At 47.7% G+C, this 22,539-nt stretch overlaps 1 protein-coding gene and 1 long non-coding RNA gene across 2 annotated transcripts; both read right to left on the bottom strand.

Annotated features, from left to right (window-relative positions):
* Positions 1-763: 763 nt before the first annotated feature.
* LOC311127929 (uncharacterized protein) lies at positions 764-1,581 on the bottom strand. Its single transcript, XM_084159830.1, has 2 exons — positions 1,227-1,581; positions 764-1,119 (listed from the first exon to the last, which is right to left on the bottom strand). Exons 1-2 carry the CDS (start codon positions 1,400-1,402, stop codon positions 768-770), a joined length of 528 nt encoding a protein of 175 aa, XP_084015956.1. The 5' UTR covers positions 1,403-1,581; the 3' UTR covers positions 764-767.
* A 4,146-nt stretch (positions 1,582-5,727) lies between these two features.
* On the bottom strand, positions 5,728-11,914 carry LOC311128093. Its single transcript, XR_014613181.1, has 3 exons — positions 10,512-11,914; positions 8,772-9,018; positions 5,728-7,924 (listed from the first exon to the last, which is right to left on the bottom strand). It is a non-coding gene; the product is annotated as an uncharacterized lncRNA (long non-coding RNA).
* Positions 11,915-22,539: the final 10,625 nt, after the last annotated feature.

Here is a 22,539-nt window from a genome sequence, read left to right as displayed (position 1 = left end):
TTAGTGGAAAGCTACTGCCACACAGTTCCAAGTTACTGCTACACAGATCCAAGTTACTGCTTCACAGTTCCAAGTTACTGCTACACAGTTCCATGTTACTGCTACACATATCCAAGTTACTGCTACACAGATCCAAGTTACTGCTACACAGATCCAAGTTACTGCTACACATATCCAAGTTACTGCTTCACAGTTCCAAGTTACTGCTACACAGTTCCATGTTACTGCTACACATATCCAAGTTACTGCTACACAGATCCAAGTTACTGCTACACATATCCAAGTTACTGCTACACATATCAAAGTTACTGCTACACAGTTCCAAGTTACTGCTACACATATCCAAGTTACTGCTACACAGTTCCAAGTTACTGCTACACAGATCCAAGTTACTGCTACACAGATCCAAGTTACTGCTACACAGTTCCAAGTTACTGCTACACAGATCCAAGTTACTGCTACACAGATCCAAGTTACTGCTTCACAGTTCCAAGTTACTGCTACACAGATCCAAGTTACTGCTACACAGATCCAAGTTACTGCTACACAGATCCAAGTTACTGCTACACAGTTCCAAGTTACTGCTACACAGATCCAAGTTACTGCTACACAGATCCAAGTTACTGCTTCACAGTTCCAAGTTACTGCTACACAGATCCAAGTTACTGCTACACAGATCCAAGTTACTGCTACACATATCCAAGTTACTGCTACACAGTTCCAAGTTACTGCTACACAGATCCAAGTTACTGCTTCACAGTTCCAAGTTACTGCCTCACAGTAGGAGAAGCACCAACCCCCCCCCCCCCTTGACTCGCGGCTCCAGCAGCGCGCCGACACCGGCCTCCGGGACGACCCGGAGGACGAGGCACAGGACGATCCGGGTAGCGACAGTGAAATTCCTGCAGTAAGGAAGGGTCCAGGATGTCCTCCACCGGCACCCAGCATCTCTCCTCTGGACCGTACCCCTCCCACTCCATGAGGTACCGAAGGTCCCTCGCCCGACGTCTTGAGTCCATGATGGCTCGTACAGTATACGCCGGGGCCCCCTCGATGTCCAGAGGGGGCGGAGGAACCTCTCGCACCTCAGACTGCTGGAGCAGACCTGCTACCACCGGCCTGAGGAGAGACACATAGAACGAGGGGTTAATATGGTAATCAGGGGGAGCTGTAACCTATAACATACCTTGTTCAGTCTCCTCAGGAATTTAAATGGCCACACAAACCGCGGACTAAGCTTCCGGCAGGGCAGGCGAAGGGGCAGGTTTCGGGTCGAGAGCCAGACCCGGTCCCCCAGTGCATACACCGGGGCCTCACTGCGGTGAAGGTCGGCGCTCGCCTTCTGTCGCCTGATGGCCCATTGCAGCGTCCCAGGTCTCCTCCGAGCGCCTAAACCATTCATCCACCGCAGGTGCCTCGATCTGGCTATGATGCCACGGTGCCAGGACCGGCTGATAACCTAGTACACACTAAAACAGAGACATGTTAGTGGAGGAGTGGCGGAGGGAGTTTTGGGCCATCTCTGCCCAGGGGATGAAAGCTGCCCACTCCCCCGGCTGGTCCTGGCAATAGGACTGCAGAAATCTACCCACATCTTGGTTAACTCATTCTCTCCACCTGCCCATTACTCTCGGGGTGAAAACCTGAGGTCAGGCTAACCGAGACCCCCAGATGTTCCATGAACGCCCTCCAGACTCTCGATGTGAACTGGGGACCCCTCGATGTGAACTGGGGGGGGGGTCAATGTAAATAGTCCGGGTGGCCATTTTATTAATTGTTCAGCAGTCTTATGGCTTGGGGTAGAAGCTGTTAAGGAGCCTTTTGGTCCTAGACTTGGCGCTCTGGTAGCAGAGAGAACAGTCTATGACTTCGGTGACTGGAAACTTTGACAATTATTTGGGCCTTCCTCTGACACCGCCTAGTATATAGGTCCTGGATGTCAGGAAGCTTGGCCCCAGTGATGTACTGGGCCGTATGCACTACCCTCTGTAGTGCCTTATGGTCAGATGCCGAGCAGTTGCTATACCAGGCGGTGATGCAACCGGTCAGGATGCTCTCGATGGTGCAGCTGTATAACTTTTTGAGGATCTGGGGACCCATGCCAAGTCTTTTCAGTCTCCTGAGTCTTGGTGTGTTTGGACCATGATAGTTAGTTGGTGTTGTGGATTGTATAATATATAACTTGTACCTTTTTTTTATGAAAAATGTAATTATTGATCATATTTGACTGTGTAAAACCTAGCAGTGCTACTTTTTTCTCTGAGAGTGAGGCGGATATATACAGTGCATTCGGAAAGTATTCAGACCCCTTGACTTTTTCCACATTTTGTTTAGTTACAGCCTTATTCTAAAATTGATTAAATTGTTTTTCCCCCCGTCATCAATCTACACACAATACCCATAATGACAAAGCAAAAACAGGTAAAAAAATAAATAAAAAATCACATTTACAGAAGTATTCAGACCCTTTACTCAGTACTTTGTTGAAGCGCCTTTGGCAGCGATTATAGCCTCGAGTCTTCTTGGGTATGACGCTACAAGCTTGGCACACCTGTATTTGGGGAGTTTCTCCCATTCTTCTCTGCAGATCTTCTCAAGCTCTGTCAGGTTGGATGGGGAGCGTCACTGTACATCTATTTTCAGGTCACTCCAGAGATTTTCGATTGGGTTCAAGTCCGGGCTCTGGCTGGGCCACTCAAGGACATTCAGAGACTTGTCCCGAAGCCACTCCTGTGTTGTCTTGGCTGTGTGCTTAGTGTCATTGTCCTGTTGGAAGGTGAACCTTTGCCCCAGTCTGAGGTCCTGAGGGATCTGGAGCAGGTTTTCATCAAGAATCTCTCTGTACTTTGCTCCGTTCATCTTTCCCTCGATCCTGACTAGTCTCCCAGTCCCTGCCGCTGAAAAACCTCCCCACAGCATGATGCTGCCACCACCATGCTTCACCTTTGGGATGGTGCCATGCTTTCTCCAGACGTGACGATTGGCGTTCAGGCCAATGAGTTCCATCTTGGTTTCATCAGACCAGAGAATCTTGTTTCTCATGATCTGAGAGTCCTTTAGGTGCCTTTTGGCAACTCTGCCATAAAGGCCTGATTGGTGGAGTGCTGCAGAGATGGTTGTCCTTCTGGAAGGTTCTCCCATCTCTACAGAGGAACTCTGGAGCTCTGTCAGAGTGACCATCGGGTTCTTGGTCACCTCCCTGACCAAGGCTCTTCTCCCCCGATTGTTCAGTTTTTATTTATAATACATTTGCAAACATTTCTGAAAACCTGTTTCCGCTTTATCATTATGGGATATTGTGTGTAGATTGATGAGGAAAAAAAATAATGTAATCCATTTTAGAATAAGGCTGTAACTTAACTAAATGTGGAAAAAGGGAAGGGGTCTGAATACTTTCCGTATGCACTGATAGCATTTTGCAACAAAACATCATTATTTGTCACTCTAAAATGAAACCTAGTGATAGATTTCAACAAATACTGCATATGTCTGTCATTTAACAAAACCATGCCAGGATCAAATGGGGATAAAAAACACAAATCCCTTTTTTAAGTTCTTCTAACAATAAAAGCCAATTTACCAAAATGTATGAAAATTGATATATAGAGTTTTGGAATGAAACTCTTCATATTGCACCTAATCCATAGACCACCATGAGTTCCTCAGACAGACTTGACTTTTGGTCTGGAAGTTGTTCTGCTAGGTAATCTCATTCAGGGCCAGGGGGCAGACATTGCCTTCTAGGGTTGGGGGGAAGGGGAGTGTCGTAGGTGGCATGGTGTGTATACAATGGGGGACCGTGCCTTTCCTCCCACGCATCACACCTTTGGAACTCCCAAAGGCTGCTCAGACTGTTGAGGCTGTTAAAGCCGCCCAAGAACCTGCCCGCTTAAACCTATCACCTCCTCTCTTCTCCAGACCATTTCCGGAGACCTTCTCCCTTACCTCACCTCGCTCATCAACTCATCCTTGACCACTGGCCATGTCCATTCCGTCTTCAAGAGAATGAGAGTTTCACCTCTCCTCAAAAAACCTACACTCGATCCCTCCGATGTCAACAACTACAGACCAGTATCCCTTCTTTCTTTTCTCTCCAAAACTCTTGAGCGTGCCGTCTCTATCCAACTCTCCTGCTATCTCTCTCAGAATGACCTTCTTGATCCAAACCAGTCAGGTTTCAAGACTGGTCATTCAACTGAGACTGCTCTTCTCTGTGTCACGGAGGCTCTCCGCACTGCTAAAGCTAACTCTCTCTCCTCTGCTCTTATCCTTCTAGACCTATCTGCTGCCTTTGATACTGTGAACCATCAGATCCTCCTCTCCACCCTCTCCGATTTGGGCATCTCCGGCGCTGCTCACTCTTGGATTGCGTCCTACCTGACAGGTCGCTCCTACCAGGTGGCGTGGCGAGAATCTGTCTCCGCACCACGTGCTCTCACCACTGGTGTCCCCCAGGGCTCAGTTCTAGGCCCTCTCCTATTCTCTCTATACACCAAGTCACTTGGCTCTGTCATATCCTCACATGGTCTCTCCTATCATTGCTACGCAGACGACACACAATTAATTTTCTCCTTTCTCCCTTCTGATAACCAGGTGGCGAATCGCATCTCTGCATGTCTGGCAGACATATCAGTGTGGATGTCGGATCATCACCTCAAGCTGAACCTCGGCAGACGGAGCTGCTCTTCCTCCCAGGGAAGGACTGCCCGCTCCATGATCTCGCCATCACGGTTGACAACTCCATTGTGTCCTCCTCCCAAAGTGCAAAGAACCTTGGCGTGACCCTGGACAACACCATGTCGTTCTCCGCTAACATCAAAGCGGTGACCCGATCCTGCAGGTTCATGCTCTACAACATTCGCAGAGTACGACCCTACCTTACACAGAAAGCGGCACAGGTCCTAATCCAGGTACTTGTTATCTCCCATCTGGATTACTGCAACTCGCTGTTGGCTGGGCTCCCTGCCTGTGCCATTAAACCCCTACAACTTATCCAGAACGCTGCAGCCCGTCTGGTGTTCAACCTTCCCAAGTAACTCTCATGTCACCCCGCTCCTCCGCACACTCCACTGGCTTCCAGTTGAGGCTTGCATCTACTACAAAACCATGGTGCTTGCCTACCGAGCTGTGAGGGGAACGGCACCTCCTTACCTTCAGGCTCTGATCAGACCCTACACCCAAACGAGGGCACTACGTTCATCCACCTCTGGCCTGCTAGCCCCCCTACCTCTACGGAAGCACAGTTCCCGCTCTGCCCAGTCAAAGCTATTCGCTGCTCTGGCACCCCAATGGTGGAACAAGCTCCCCCACGACGCCAGGACAGCGGAGTCACTGACCACCTTCCGGAGACACTTGAAACCCTACCTCTTTAAGGAATACCTGGAATAGTATAAAAGTAATCATTCTACCCCCGTTAGAATGGGCAAAACAAGTGACCTAAGTGACTTTGAGCGTGGTATGATCGTCGGTGCCAGGCACACCGGTTCCAGTATCTCAGAAACAGCCAACCTCCTGTGCTTTTCACGAATGACAGTGTCTAGGGTTTACCGAGAATGGTGTGACAAACAAAAAATATCCAGTCAACGGCAGTCCTGTGGGCGAAAACGGCTTGTTGATGAGAGTGGTCGAGTGTTGTTCTAGAGGCAAAGGGGGGTCGACCCTGTACTAAATGGGTGTATCTAATAAACTGGCCACTGAGTGTATATGTAAATAATAAAACAATTGTTTTCTAGTTTATCTTTTACTTTATGCACTTTGAGATTATTCTTGTATAATGAAAAGCACTTTACAAATGTAATAGATTATTATTATTATTATGATTTGCTGGCTCCTCTCTCCGTGTCTGATGGTCCAGAGCTCCAGGCAGTGTTACGTTCCAGCATTCCTCTGCAGTTATGTAAGGCTCTGGGGCTGGACACTGTCCACAGGAAGGGGCCTCGGGGCTGGAGAGGGGCACAGAGAGACAGGCAAGAGAGTACGCGTTAATGCATGCTTGCTGCTAATTTACACACACATTAATGGGCTGTAGACTCGTTCTATGGCACTCATTCGAACACACCCTCACATTCACACATGGATATGTGCCTGAGCTGTAGCTTATGGACACTCATGTTTATATGCATTCTTTCTGTCTCATTCATGTTTACACACTTACATACTCTTACTGTACTAGACAATTGCCAACATGCCCACTGTAAGGTACTCTAAAGAAATATAAATGTTTTGTATGGATGACTTTATCGTCTGTGTCAAAGGTGTTATGATGACATAATCAAACTTTTGTTTAAACAAAGGGAAATGCCCATAAAATCATTATCCTGCCAGACATGCACAACAGAATGTCTAAATCATCGCCACATCATAAGCCCTACAGATGATGATGGAGGTGTATGGATTAACAGGTAATCCTGTCCATTGAATGGAATGGTTTTCAACATAAATCAGGATTTGTGTTCAATGTAAATGGTTTGTTAATGACTCGTGGTAGGTAGCAGGGGGCAAGCCCTGTCTTGTCCCTCTCCATGTGTGTCTGCGTGGGCTGTAGGGTGGCCTGGTCGGGGCGTTTGCTTCCTTAGGGCACGTGGAGAGAGAGAGAGGGTATAACCTCCTCTCTGCTACTGACTGTATGCCTATCGTCTTCTCACAAAGATTAGCTCAGGGAGCTGGTATGTAGTGGGATCTTATGCAACCACAGACCACAAGACCACCATCCCACTAACAGCCCAACCCAAGACGCAGTACGCGCAGACAGACACACACACATAGAACATCTCCCACACTCTCATAAATGTGAGCTTAGATAGCCTAACCTAGAGAAATTAATAATATAATAATTTATTTAACTTATAGAGCGATATTCATTACAGAGAAAAAAATCTTAAATTGATGGTATTGTTAACGAAATTGTGGTTGATTTATTTTCTGTCGTTTTTTAAATCACTCCAAGCTGTTGTCAATTAAAATCCATGTTGTATGCCTCCACCCACTGGTCCATACACTGAACTGCACTTGTTGTCGGTCTGAAGAGGTGCAGCTGAAGCAAACGGTGAAGATTGTGCAGCACTGGGCTTGTATTGAGACGGCTGCATCAAAGACAAGGCGAGTGCTACCCTAAGCAGGTTTGTTCTTTAGTTACATACTTTAGTTTCACCCCCTTTGACTTTGGCATTTGCACAATTCCCAGACGTTCACCCAACATGCTATGCAATAACACTGTTTCCTTGTCAGTAGCTACCTTACAATTCCCAGACGTTCACCCAACATTCTATGCAATAACACTGTTTCCTTGTCAGTAGCTACCTCACAATTCCCAGACGTTCACCCAACATTCTATGCAATAACACTGTTTCCTTGTTAGTAGCTACCTCACATACATTCTATGTTATTTCATTTCCACCTTTCAAGATTCACGAGGTGAGTTGTGTAGCTTGTGTCAATGATAGAGATTGGGATAGATGCTTCTTGACTTCGCAAAAGCCTGTTTTTCTATCAGTTTCAAAATTAAATACAAATGTTAAATCACAATCACACTTGCAAAATGCCTAGATAGCTACATTTGATAATTTCCATGTTAGCGGAGACTGCATTCATGGTAAATGCTGCTGCATATGTTGGCTCAATCTGAAAATTACCTTTACATTTCTAGCGCGCAATTAGTAACGCTTCAGCAATACAGATTCAATAGAGCCTTTAGGCAGTGTGCTGGCAGCACCTGCCCACCGAGTTCTTACACTCTTTGGCCTGCATTTTTCTTTCTGTGAAAGAGATGCATTTATAAGAAAATATAAATGTTTCCCTTTCCTTTGACTCCATCTCCAGTTGTCCAGTATGGCAGCCCTTCTCTTTCTGGGAGAGGACCTAACATGCCCCATCCGGTGCTCCTCTCCTGCAGCCACAGCTTCTGCAGGCCCTGCCTGGGGGAGACCTGGAGGGAGCAGAGAGGGATCAAGGACTGTCCAATTTGCAGACGCAGGTCCTCCAGAGACCATCCCCGTACCAACCTGGCTCTGAGGAGCATCTATGAGACCCTGCTGAAGGAGTGGAACAGTAAGGACACCCAGGGCCCCACAGAAAAGACCAGAGAAAAGCCTACCAAGAAGGGACTCTGACAGGGTAAACAACCTGGTTCCAAGTGCCCACATGGTGTGTGTAGCCTCCACTCCCAGAGGCTCGGGTTCTTCTACCTGGAGGATGAGTGTGGTGTTTGTGGAGTGTGTGTTGCAACAAAACTGTCATCAAGGCAAAGGGTGGCTATTTGAAGAATCTCACATATAAAATATATTTTGATTTGTTTAACACTTTCTTGGTTATTACATAATTCCATGTATGTTATTTCATAGTTTTGATGTCTTTACTATTATTCTACAATGTAGAAAATAGAAAACCCTTGAATGAGTAGGTGTTCTAAAACTTTTGACAAGTTGTGTATATCCTAAATATTCTCTCTAAACATTGCGCCACCGTCATGCATTTATTAATTTGCACATTGTTTACTTACAGTGCACTCGTAAAGTATTCAGACCCCTTTACTTTTTCCAGATTTTGTTACGTTAGAGCCTTATTCTAAAATTGATTAAATTGTTTTCCCCCCCTTATCAATCTACACACAATACCCCATAATAACAAAGCAAAAACTGGTTTTTAGATTTTTCTGCAAATGTATAACAAAACCCCCCCGGAAACAGCTATTTACATAAGGTCTCTCCAGAGATGTTAGATCAGGTTCAAGTCCAGGCACTGGCTGGGCCACTCAAGGACATTCAGAGACTTACCCCGAAGCCACTCCTGCGTTGTCTTGGCTGTGTGCTTTGGGTCGTTGTCCTGTTGGAAGGTGAACCTTCACCCCAGTCTAAGGTCCTGAGTGCTCTGGAGCATGTTTTCATCAAGGATCTCTCTGTATTTTGCTCCGTTCATCTTTCCCTCGATCCTGACAATTCTCCCAGTCCCTGCCGCTGAAAAACATCCCCACAGCATGATGCTGCCACCACCATGTTTCACCGTAGGGATGGTTCACCTAGCCTATGAACAAATGTTTACAACGTAGGTGCACACAATAAACAAATTTGAGGTGACAGACAGTGACATGGACAGACAGTTTCACATTTAGTACCGCCCAGCACATTCTTGCCTGCATCTACCTGATCTAGGGTGTAATCATTAGTCCAACAGTTGCAATCGAGAATTTCTATTGGTCAAATTCAGGTATGTTTATCCCCATTTCGTTCCTCTTGCTTCCGTTTAAAAAACGTTTTTCAACTGAATCTGAGGAATGAATACACCCCTGATCACTTTCATACCTCAACTAATACACCCCTGATCACGCGTAAACACAGTTCACTTTCATACCTCAACTAATACACCCCTGATCACGTGTGAACACAGTTCACTTTCATACCTCAACTAAATCTTGTAATGAATAATGTGGAAATTTAGCAAGTTGAGGAGACTAAACTGCTTGGAGTAACCCTGAATTGCAAACTGTCATGGTCAAAACATATTGATACAACAGTAGCTAGGATGGGGAGAAGTCTGTCTATAATAAAGCGCTGCTCTGCATTCTTAACAGCACTATCAACAAGGCAGGTCCTACAGGCCCTAGTTTTGTCGCACCTGGACTACTGTTCAGTAGTGTGGCCAGGTGCAATTGACTCAGAACAGGGCAGCACAGCTGGCCCTTGGATGTACACAGAGAGCTAACATTAATGATATGCATGTCAATCTCTCCTGGCCCAAAGTGGAGGAGAGATTGACTTCATCACTACTTGTATTTGTGAGAGGTATTGACATGTTGAATGCACTGAGCTGTCTGTTTGAACTACTGGCACACAGCTCGGACACCCATGCATACCCCACAAGACATGCCACCAGAGGTCTCTTCACAGTCCACAACAGACTATGGGAGGCGCACAGTACTACATAGAGCCATGACTACATGGAACTCTATTCCACATCAAGTAACTCATGCCAGCAGTAAAATTAGATTAGTAGAGTAGAGGCCTGATGGCACACACTTAATATGTTCTGTTATGAATGTATTGTAATATTTTTAAAATGTATAACTGCCTTAATTTTGCTGGACCCCAGGAAGAGTAGCTGCTGCCGATCCATTACTAGATTCATTATCTGATCCTTCGATTGGGTGGACAACATGTCAGTTCATGCTGCAAGAGCTCTGATAGGTTGGAGGACATCCTCCAGTTGTCATAATTACTGTGTAAGTCTATGGAAGTGGGTGAGAACCATGAGCCTCCTAGGTTTTGTACTGAAGTCAATGTACCCAGAGGAGGACGGAAGGTAGCTGTCCTCTGGCTACACCATGCTGCTAACCTAAAGAGTGCTGTTGAGGCTACTGTAGACCTTCATTGCAATACAGTGTGTTTAAAAAATAAAAATAAAAAATCACTGAGAAGGATGGTCCTCCACTTCCTCCTCTGAGGAACTACTGACCGGCACAAGGTCAAAGTAATCTAAGTCCATCCTGTGTCGAGCCCAGAAAACCGTTCTACAATCACCTTCCTGAGGAAGGTTGGTTGTGCAGGCTCATCTCAGAAGGCTGTGTCCAGTCCCGAGCTAATCCAGCAGGCCTTGCAGCATCCAGACATGTCCCAGAGTGCTGTGCAGCATGTAGAGGCCAGTGCCAACGTCAATCAGGTGTCTGGATACCTTTCCTGGAAGTGACGAAGCGATAGTCTTGTCAATCAGAAAAGTGAGCCAGCTCAAGAGGCCTAAACTGTTTTTCAAAGACCCCAGCACACTGCAACAGAAGCAACAGCGATAGAGACCCGCTGGTAAGGCAGATAAGGCGTCTGGCAGCAGGTGGCACAAGAGAGCAGCCAGCCAGAATGAAGAAGGAGACCTGAGCACTTCCTCAGTAGCCCCCTCAGCCAGAAAGAGGAGGGAGCATTGTCACTGATATTCAGAAGCACACATCAGAGTTGGGGTCTATTCCATTTAAATTCAGTAAATTCAGGGAGTAAACTGAAATTCCAATTCTTTAAGAGGCATTGAGGAAAACTGAAATTGGAATTTCCTGATTTGACTGATTTGAAAAGGAATTGAACCTAACCCTATCACACATACACACTGGCACACATACAGGCACACACAAACAAGAAAGCCTCTTGAGAATGGCAGCATCCTATATTTTTGTTGAAGAATATATATTAGCATACAATAAGTCAGTCTATATATTTTTATTCACCTTTACATTCATGTAAACATTTGTCATGAAAGACTAGGAACACTGCACATCAAACTAGCCAGCCTTGGATAGGAATAGCCTGGTTCAATATTACCTCAAAATGAAGTGACTGTGTAAAAACCAACTAGCAAATATAGCTCTCATAAAAAATATATATGCTGAGTGTACAGAACATTAGGAACACCTGCTCTTTCCATGACAGACTGACCAGGTGAATCCAGATAAAAGCTATGATCCCTTATTAATGTCACCTGTTAAATCCACTCCAATTAGTTTAGATAAAGGGGAGGAGACAGGTTAAAGAAGGATTATTTTGTTTTGAGGGCAAAAGGGGGTGCAACTCAATATTAGAAAGTGTTCCTAATGTTTAGTACACTCAGTGTATACACATCAATAAGGGATCATAGCTTTCACCTGGATTTATTTTTTACACTGCATTGATGGTTAAGGGCTCGTAAGTAAGCATTTCACGGTAAGGTCTACACCTGTTGTATTTAGAGCATGTGACAAATACAATTTTATTATCTATGTCGTGGAAAGATCAGGTGTAGTCATTGGGATTTTTGCCCATTCTTCAAGGCAAAACTGCTCCAGCTGCTTCAAGTTGGATGGGTGTACAGCAATCTTTAAGTCATACCACAGATTCTCAATTTGATTGAGGTCTGGGCTTTGACTAGGCGATTCCAAGACATTTAAATGTTTCCCCTTAAACCACTCGAGTGTTGCTTTAGCAGTATGCTTAGGGTCATTGTCCTACTGGAAGGTGAACCTCCGTCCCATTCTCAAATCTCTGGAAGACTGGAACAGGTTTCCCTCAAGAATGTCCCTGTATTTAGCGCCATCCATCATTCCTTCAATTCTGACCAGTTTCCCAGTCCCTGCCTATGAAAAACATCCCCACAGCATGATGCTGCCACCACTATGCTTCACTGTGGGGATGGTGTTCTCGGGGTGATGAGAGGTGTTGGGTATGCGCCAGACATAGCGTTTTCCTTGATGGCCAAAAAGCTCAATTTTAGTCTCATCTGACCAGAGTACCTTCTTCCATATGTTTGGGGAATCTCCCACATCCCTTTTGGCGAACACCAAAAGTGTTTGCTTATTTTTTTCTTTAAGCAATGGCTTTTTTCTGGCCACTCTTCCGTAATGTCCAGCTCTGTGGAGTGGACGGCTTAAAGTGGTCCTATGGACAGATACTCCAATCTCCGCTGTGGAGCTTTGCAGCTCCTTCAGGGTTATCTTTGGTCTCTTTGTTGCCTCTGATTAATCCCCTCCATGCCTGGTCCGTGAATTTTGGTGGGCGGCCCTCTCTTGGGAGGTTTGTTGTGGTGTCATATTCTTTCCATTTTTTAATAATGGATTTAATGGTGCTCTGTGGGATGTTCAAAGTTTCTGATATTTTTTTATAACCCAACCCTGATCTGTACTTCTCCACAACTTTGTCCCTGACCTGTTTGGAGAGCTCCTTGGTCTTCATGGTGCCACTTGCTTGGTAGTGCCCCTTGCTTAGTAGTGTTGCAGACTCTGGGGCCTTTCAGAACACGTGTATATATACTGAGATCATGTGACAGATCATGTGACACTTAGATTGCACACAGGTTGTCACAGAATCAGCCGAGGCTGCCCCTCCTCCTTGCTCGGGCAGGCTTCGGCATTCGTCGTCCCCGGAGTACTAGCTGCCACCGATCTATGTTTCGGTGTTTGTCTAGTTTGTCCTGATTGTTTGCACCTATTTCCCATTATGTTATATTGTATTCCCTTTATAAACCCCTGTCTCTCATTGGTTATTGTGTGTGATTGTTTTCCGTTAGGTCGGCAGTGCTGGTTGTATGCGTTATTTGTTCCTCCCTGTTTGGAGGTTTGTTTTGTACTTTCTTTACTGTGTTAAGTAAAGTACGTTCTGCCAGTAGTTCGGTGTCCTACGCTTGACTTCGTTTCCCGCATACACGTCACCTTGACAGAATCACACACCACTCATGGAGTCAGCAGGAGCGGCAGTGCCAGCTCGATCAATGGAGGAACGCGTCGAACACCAAGCGGCCATGATCCAGGCTCTCGGCACCGCCATGGAACAGGTGGTGAGCACTATTGGGCGATGGGAAAGAAAGGGTCTGCCTACGCCTTCTCCAACGATACCACCACCATCGGCGATGCCCATCGCTTCACTTCCGGGGTCCAGTGGGATTCGGCTCTCGCTCCCGAGGGCTTATGATGGCACAGCGGCCGGGTGTCAGGGTTTCCTGCTCCAGGTTGAACTCTACCTAGCAACCATCCACCCGGTGCCCTCGGGATACGAGAGCGTGTCCGCCCTCATCTCCTGTCTGTCCGGCAAGGTGCTGGAGTGGGCCAATGCCGAGTGGGGGGGAATAGACGCCGCTACTGTCAACTATGCAGAGTTCACCCGCCGCTTCAGGGCAGTATTCGATCATCCACCAGAGGGTAAAGCGGCGGGTGAGCGTCTATTCCACCTTAGACAGGGGAGGAGGAGCGCACAGGAGTTCGCGCTGGACTTCCGGACGCTGGCTGCCAACGCGGGATGGAATGAGAGGGCCCTCATCGACCACTACAGATGCAGCCTGAGGGAGGACGTGCGTCGGGAATTGGCCTGCAGGGACACCAACCTCAGCTTCGACCAACTGGTGGACATGTCAATTCGCCTGGATACCCTGTTGGCTACCCGCGGACGTCCGGATTCAGGGCCGTCCATTCCATCCCCCAGCACTTCCGAGCCGACCCCTATGGAGCTCGGAGGTGCTGGTGCAAGGGAGACCAGGAGAGTGACCAGGAGGGAGGCCGTCCCCTGCACCAACTGTGGCCGCAGAGGACACACTGCTGGTCGGTGCTGGGGAGGGTCTCCTAGGAATCGAGGCGGTAGGCAGCGCACTGATGAGTCATTCCAGGTGAGTAGGCACCCAACTCACCCAGAGCTCTCTGTTGCGCATATGTGTATTAAAGTTGTGTTTCCCGAGGTTTCTCCTCACTCCCAGCATAAGGCGCTAGTAGATTCAGGCGCAGCTGGGAATTTTATCGATCGCCAATTCAACTACAGTGGGGAAAAAAAGTATTTAGTCAGCCACCAATTGTGCAAGTTCTCCCACTTAAAAACATGAGAGAGACCTGTAATTTTCATCATAGGTACACGTCAACTATGACAGACAAAATGAGAAAAGAAATTCCAGAAAATCACATTGTAGGATTTTTAATGAATTTATTTGCAAATTATGGTGGAAAATAAGTATTTGGTCAATAACAAAAGTTTCTCAATACTTTGTTATATACCCTTTGTTGGCAATGACACAGGTCAAACGTTTTCTGTAAGTCTTCACAAGGTTTTCACACACTGTTGCTGGTATTTTGGCCCATTCCTCCATGCAGATCTCCTCTAGAGCAGTGATGTTTTGGGGCTGTCGCTGGGCAACACAGACTTTCAACTCCCTCCAAAGATTTTCTATGGGGTTGAGATCTGGGGACTGGCTAGGCCACTCCAGGACCTTGAAATGCTTCTTACGAAGCCAATCCTTCGTTGCCCGGGTGGTGTGTTTGGGATCATTGTCATGCTGAAAGACCCAGCCACGTTTCATCTTCAGTGCCCTTGCTGATGTAAGGAGGTTTTCACACATAATCTCACGATACATGGCCCCATTCATTCTTTCCTTTACACGGATCAGTCGTCCTGGTCCCTTTGCAGAAAAACAGCCCCAAAGCATGATGTTTCCACCCCCATGCTTCACAGTAGGTATGGTGTTCTTTGGATGCAACTCAGCATTCTTTGTCCTCCACGCCCTGGCGGCGTAGTGTGTTACTGATGGTAGGCTTTGTTACTTTGGTCCCAGCTCTCTGCAGGTCATTCACTAGGTCCCCCCGTGTGGTTCTGGGATTTTTGCTCACCGTTCTTGTGATCATTTTGACCCACGGGGTGAGATCTTGTGTGGAGCCCCAGATCGAGGGAGATTATCAGTGGTCTTGTATGTCTTCCATTTCCTAATAATTGCTCCCACAGTTGATTTCTTCAAACCAAGCTGCTTACCTATTGCAGATTCAGTCTTCCCAGCCTGGTGCAGGTCTACAATTTTGTTTCTGGTGTCCTTTGACAGCTCTTTGGTCTTGGCCATAGTGGAGTTTGGAGTGTGACTGTTTGAGGTTGTGGACAGGTGTCTTTTATACTGATAACAAGTTCAAACAGGTGCCATTAATACAGGTAACGAGTGGAGGACAGAGGAGCCTCTTAAAGAAGAAGTTACAGGTCTGTTAGAGCCAGAAATCTTGCTTGTTTGTAGGTGACCAAATACTTATTTTCCACCATAATTTGCAAATAAATTCATAAAAAATCCTACAATGTGATTTTCTGGATTTTTTTCCCTCAATTTGTCTGTCATAGTTGACGTGTACCTATGATGAAAATTACAGGCCTCTCTCATCTTTTTAAGTGGGAGAACTTGCACAATTGGTGGCTGACTAAATCATTTTTTCCCCCACTGTATAAGTTAGGGATTCCTATTGTACCTGTTGATGTGCCCTTCCCCATCCATGCCCTAGATAGCCGCCCTTTGGGGTCAGGATTGTGGCATATTATTATTATTATTATTATTAGGGAAGTCACAGCGCCGCTCAGGATGAAAACGCAGGAGGGTCATGAGGAGATACTACGTTTGTATTTGATTGATTCTCATGCGTTTCCCGTGGTGTTGGGCCTTCCCTGGTTAACATCTCATGACCCCAACATTTCATGGCAACAGAGGGCTCTCAAGGGATGGTCTGATCAGTGTTTCGGGCGGTGTGTAGATGTTTCCGTAGGGGCAACAACGGTGGGAAGCCCAAACCAAGTTCCCACCATGCACATTCCACCTGAGTATGCCGATTTGGCACTCGCCTTCTGTAAAAAGAAGGCGACTCAATTACCACCTCATCGACAGGGGGATTGTGCGATAGACCTCCAAGTAGGCACTGCGCTTCCGCGTAGTCATGTGTATCCTCTGTCTCAGGAGGAGACGGCGGCTATGGAGACATACGTCACCGAATCTCTGAGACAGGGATACATACGACCGTCCACTTCCCCTGCGTCCTCAAGTTTATTTTTTGTGAAGAAGAAGGATGGGGGTTTACGCCCGTGTATTGATTACAGTGGTCTCAATCATATCACAATCAAATACAGCTATCCTCTCCCTCTGATTGCTAGTATGACGGAGTCATTACACGGGGCGCGATTCTTCACAAAATTGGATCTCAGGAGCGCGTACAACCTGGTGCGCATTAGGGAGGGAGATGAGTGGAAGACAGCATTCAGTACCACCTCGGGTCACTATGAGTACCTCGTCATGCCATACGGTTTAATGAATGCTCCTTCAGTCTTCCAATCATTTTTGGACGAGATTTTCCGGGACTTGCATGGACAGGGTGTAGTGGTGTATATTGATGACATTCTAACATACTCCGCTACACGAGCCAAGCATGTGTCCCTGGTGCGTCGAGTGCTTGGTAGACTGTTAGAGCATGACCTGTATGCGAAGGCGGAGAAATGTCTGTTTTTCCAGGAGTCCATCTCCTTCCTGGGACATCAGTTGTCCGCGTCAGGGGTGGAGATGGAGATTGACCGCGTTTCCTACCGTGCGTAATTGGCAGACTCCCACCACGTTGAAGGAAGTGCAGCGGTTCTTGGGTTTTGTCAATTACTACCGGAGGTTTATCCGGGGCTTTGGACAGGTAGCAACTCCCATTACCTCCCTGCTAAAGGGGGGTCCGGTGCGTCTGCAGTGGTCGGCTGAGGCGGACAGGGCATTTAGACATCTGAAGGACCTGTTTACCTCGGCTCCGGTGCTGGCACATCCGGATCCCTCTTTGGCGTTCCAAGTTGAGGTGGATACGTCCGAGGCTGGGATCGGCGCTGTGCTGTCTCAGCGCTCGGGTACGCCACCAAAACTCCGCCCCTGTGCTTTCTATTCTACGAAGCTCAGTCCGGCGGAGCGCAATTATGACGTGGGGGACAGGGAGCTGTTGGCTGTGGTTCAGGCCCTGAAGGTGTGGAGGCATTGGCTTGAGGGGGCTAAACACCCTTTTCTCATTCTGACTGAACATCGTAACCTGGAGTACATCCGGGCAGCGAGGAGGCTGAACCCTCGCCAGGCAAGGTGGTCTATGTTTCTCTCCCGATTTGTATTTAAGCTCACCTATAGACCAGGGTCACAGAACGCTAAGGCAGACGCCCTGTCCCGACTATATGACACAGAGGAGAGGTCCATTGAGCCCACTCCCATACTCCCGGTGTCTTGTCTGGTGGTACCGGTGGTGTGGGAGGTTGATGCGGACATCGAGCGGGCGTTACGTACCGATCCTACTCCCCCACAGTGTCCAGAGGGTCGGAGGTACGTGCCGCTCGAGGTTCGCGATCGATTGATATATTGGGCTCACATGTCACCCTCCTCTGGTCATCCTGGTATTGGTCGGACAGTGCACTGCCTTAGTGGGATGTACTGGTGGCCCACTTTAGCTAAGGACGTGAGGGTTTATGTTTCCTCCTGCTCGGTGTGCGCCCAGTGTAAGGCACCTAGACACCTGCCCAGAGGGAAGTTACAACCCCTACCCGTTCCACAACGGCCGTGGTCTCACCTATTGGTGGATTTTGTCACGGACCTTCCCCCCTCCCAGGGGAACACGACGATCTTGGTCGTTGTGGATCGGTTTTCGAAGGCCTGCCGTCTCATTCCTATGCCAGGTCTCCCTACTGCCCTACAAACTGCTGACGCCCTGTTCACACACGTTTTCCGGCACTACGGGGTGCCTGAGGATATAGTGTCAGATCGGGGTCCCCAGTTCACATCTAGAGTCTGGAGGGCGTTTATGGAACGTCTGGGGGTCTCGATTAGCCTTACCTCAGGTTTTCACCCCGAGAGTAACGGGCAGGTGGAGAGAGTAAACCAGGATGTGGGTAGGTTTCTGAGGTCCTATTACCAGGACCGGCAGGAGGAGTGGTCAGGATATATTCCCTGGGCAGAGATAGCCCAAAACTCACTCCGCCACTCCTCCACTAACCTTACGCCTTTCCAGTGTGTGCTAGGTTATCAGCCGGTCCTGGCACCTTGGCATCAGAGCCAGATCGAAGCCCCTGCGGTGGACGAGTGGTTTTGGCGCTCGGAAGAAACCTGGAACGCGGCGCATGTCCATCTGCAGCGGGCTATCAGGCGGCAAAATGCGAGCGCCGATCGCCACCGCAGTGAGGCTCCGGTGTATGCACCGGGAGATCGGGTCTGGCTCTCGACCCGAAACCTGCCCCTTCGCCTGCCCTGCCGGAAGCTGGGGGGTACGGTCCGGAGGAACGGTGCTGGGTCCCTAGGAAGGACCTCCTATATCCCTCCATGTTGAGGGACTTCCACCGGAGTCATCCGACTCGCCCTGCTCCGCGTCCTCCTGGCCGTCCCCGAGGCCGGGGTCGGCGCACAGCTGGAGCCGCGCGTCAAGGGGGGGGGGTACTGTCACGGAATCAGCCGAGGCTGCTCCTCCTCCTTGCTCGGGCAGGCTTCGGCGTTCGTCGTCCCCGGAGTACTAGCTGCCACCGATCTATGTTTCGGTGTTTGTCTAGTTTGTCCTGATTGTTTGCACCTGTTTCCCATTATGTTATATTGTATTCCCTTTATAAACCCCTGTCTCTCATTGGTTATTGTGTGTGATTGTTTTCCGTTAGGTCGGCAGTGCTGGTTGTATGCGTTATTTGTTCCTCCCTGTTTGGAGGTTTGTTTTATACTTTCTTTACTGTGTTAAGTAAAGTACGTTCTGCCAGTAGTTCGGTGTCCTGCGCTTGACTTCGTTTCCCGCATACACGTCACCTTGACACATGTGGACTTAATTTAACTAATTATGTGACTTCTGAAGGTAATTGGTTGCACCAGATCTTATTTAGGGGCTTCATAGCAAAGGGGGTGAATACATATGCATGCATCACTTTTCCGTTATTTATTTTTTTGAATTTTTTGAAACAAGTAATTTTTTTCATTTCACTTCACCAATTTGGACTATTTTGTGTATGTCCATTACAAGAAATCCAAATAGAAATCCATTTAAATTACAGGTTGTAATGCAACAAAATAGGAAAAACACCAAGGGGGATGAATAATTTTGCAAGGCACTGTATGTACAGTGGGGAGAACAAGTATTTGATACACTGCCGATTTTGCAGGTTTTCCTACTTACAAAGCATGTAGAGGTTTGTAATTTTTATCATAGGTACACTTCAACTGTGAGAGACGGAATCTAAAACAAAAATCCAGAAAATCACATTGTATGATTTTTAAGTAATTCATTTGCATTTTATTGCATGACATAAGTATTTGACACATCAGAAAAGCAGAACTTAATATTTGGTACAGAAATCTTTGTTTGCAATTACAGAGATAATACGTTTCCTGTAGGTCTTGACCAGGTTTGCACACCTGCAGCAGGGATTTTGGCCCACTCCTCCATACAGACCTTCTCCAGATCCTTCAGGTTTCGGGGCTGTCGCTGGACAATACGGACTTTCAGCTCCCTCCAAAGATTTTCTATTGGGTTCAGGTCTGGAGACTGGCTAGGCCACTCCAGGACCTTGAGATGCTTCTTAAGGAGCCACTCCTTAGTTGCCCTGGCTGTGTGTTTCGGGTCATGCTGGAAGACCCAGCCACGACCCATCTTCAATGCTCTTACTGAGGGAAGGAGGTTGTTGGCCAAGATCTCGCGATACATGGCCCCATCCATCCTCCCCTCAATACGGTGCAGTCGTCCTGTCCCCTTTGCAGAAAAGCATCCCCAAAGAATGATGTTTCCACCTCCATGCTTCACGGTTGGGATGGTGTTCTTGGGGTTGTACTCATCCTTCTTCTTCCTCCAAACACGGCGAGTGGAATTTAGACCAAAAAGCTCTATTTTTGTCTCATCAGACCACATGACCTTCTCCCATTCCTCCTCTGGATCACCCAGATGGTCATTGACAAACTTCAGACGGGCCTGGACATGCGCTGGCTTGAGCAGGGGGACCTTGCGTGCGCTGCAGGATTTTAATCCATGACGGCGTAGTGTGTTACTGATGGTTTTCTTTGAGACTGTGGTCCCAGCTCTCTTCAGGTCATTGACCAGGTCCTGCCATATAGTTCTGGGCTGATCCCTCACCTTCCTCATGATCATTGACGCCCCATGAGGTGAGATCTTACATGGAGCCCCAGACCGAGGGTGATTGACCGTCATCTTGAACTTCTTCCATTTTCTAATAATTGTGCCAACAGTTGTTGCCTTCTCACCAAGCTGCTTGCCTATTGTCCTGTAGCCCATCCCAGCCTTGTGCAGGTCTACAATTTTATCCCTGATGTCCTTACACAGCTCTCTGGTCTTGACCATTGTGGAGAGGTTGGAGTCTGTTTGATTGAGTGTGTGGACAGGTGTCTTTTATACAGGTAACGAGTTCAAACAGGTGCAGTTAATACAGGTAATGAGTGGAGAACAGGAGGGCTTCTTAAAGAAAAACTAACAGGTCTGTGAGAGCCGGAATTCTTACTGGTTGGTAGGTGATCAAATACTTATGTCATGCAATAAAATGCAAATTAATTACTTTAAAATCATACAATGTGATTTTCTGGATTTTTGTTTTAGATTCCGTCTCTCACAGTTGAAGTGTACCTATGATAAAAATAACAGACATCTACATGCTTTGTAAGTAGGAAAACCTGCAAAATCGGCAGTGTATCAAATACTTGTTCTCCCCACTGTAGATATAAAAATGATATATTGTCTATGGTTAGTTTAGGGTTTCTAGCATGAGCAGTAATGTTTGTAGCATGGTAGCTCCCACTGTGTGTGCGTGCGTGCGTGCTTTGTATGACCACCTATAAGGTGTTCAATATATATATATATACAGTGGAAGTCGGAAGTTTACATACACTTAGGTTGGAGTCATTAAAACTCGTTTTTCAACCACTACACACATTTCTTGTTAACAAACTATAGTTTTGGCAAGTCGGTTAGGACATCTACTTTGTGCATGACACAAGTAATTTTTCAGACAATTGTTTACAGACAGATTATTTCACTTATAATTCACTGTACCACAATTCCAGTGGGTCAGAAAATGCTGAATGTGGATGTGGTGCAGGAATCAGGCGCAGGACACAGAAGCTTCGGCCAACACACTTTAGTAGACAATCAAGCAAATACAAACGGGCCTCAAAAGAGCCCGGAGGCGAGCGATTACGCACACCGTGCGTAAACACCGAAAATACAAATAAGTGCGCACACAAGTGCGAAACTCTCCAAAACAATGGAGCAAAACAATACGGCACCTGCTGACAGGCGGACAATTACACACAACACACGACTAACAAAACGAGAACTTATAGGACACATAATTAACACTAAACGGAAACAGGTGTACAACTAAGACAAAACCAAACAAACATCGATAACATACAACGGTGGCAGCTAGTACTCCGGGGACGACGACCGCCGAAGCCTGCCCGAACAAGGAGGAGGAGCAGCCTCGGCCGAAACCGTGACAGTACCCACCCCTTGACGCGCGGCTCCAGCCGTGCGCCGACCCCGGCCTCGGGGACGACCAGGAGGACACGGAGCAGGGCGCGTGGAATGACCACGGTGGAACTCAGTCAGGAGAGACGGGTCCAAGATGTCCCTCCTCGGCACCCAGCACCGTTCCTCCGGGCCGTACCCCTCCCACTCCACGAGATATTGGAGACCCCCCATCCGACGTCTCGAATCCAAGATGGACCGAACTGTGTACGCCGGAGCCCCCTCGCTGTCCAATGGGGGCGGAGGAGTCTCTCCTATCTCACAGTCCTGGAGTGGACCAGCTACCACCGGCCTGAGAAGAGACACATGGAACGAGGGGTTAACATGATAATCAATAGGCAGTTGTAACCTGTAACACACCTCGTTCAATCTCCTCAGGACTTTAAAAGGCCCCACAAACCGCCGACCCAGCTTCCGGCAGGGCAGGCGGAGAGGTAGGTTTCTGGTCGAGAGCCAGACTCGATCTCCAGGTGCATACACCGGCCCCTCACTGCGGTGGAGATCGGCGCTCGCCTTTTGTCGACGGATGGCCCGCTGCAGATGGACGTGTGCAGCGTTCCACGTCTCCTCCGAGCGCCGCACCCACTCATCCACCGCAGGGGCCTCGATCTGGCTCTGATGCCATGGTGCCAGAACCGGCTGGTACCCTAACACACATTGGAAAGGGGTTAGGTTGGTGGAGGAGTGTCGGAGAGAGTTCTGTGCCATCTCTGCCCAGGGAATATACCTCGCCCACTCCTCCGGCCGGCCCTGGCAATACGACCTCAGAAACCTACCCACATCCTGGTTCACTCGTTCTA

The sequence above is a fragment of the Coregonus lavaretus genome, assembly GCF_964263955.1.
Source record: "Coregonus lavaretus genome assembly, chromosome: 4".
NCBI lineage: Eukaryota > Metazoa > Chordata > Actinopteri > Salmoniformes > Salmonidae > Coregonus > Coregonus lavaretus.
Note: the sequence above shows the minus strand (reverse complement) of the source record. Positions and strands in the feature narration are given on the sequence as shown.

Bases quoted from the DNA above. Each gene is read 5' to 3' on its own strand.
- LOC311127929 (XM_084159830.1), bottom strand. From the start codon at position 1,402: ATGAATGGTTTAGGCGCTCGGAGGAGACCTGGGACGCTGCAATGGGCC. The intron at 1,120-1,226 runs GTTTGTGTGGCC...GTCTCTCCTCAG, and splicing joins TGCCGGAAGCTTAGTCCGCG to GCCGGTGGTAGCAGGTCTGC.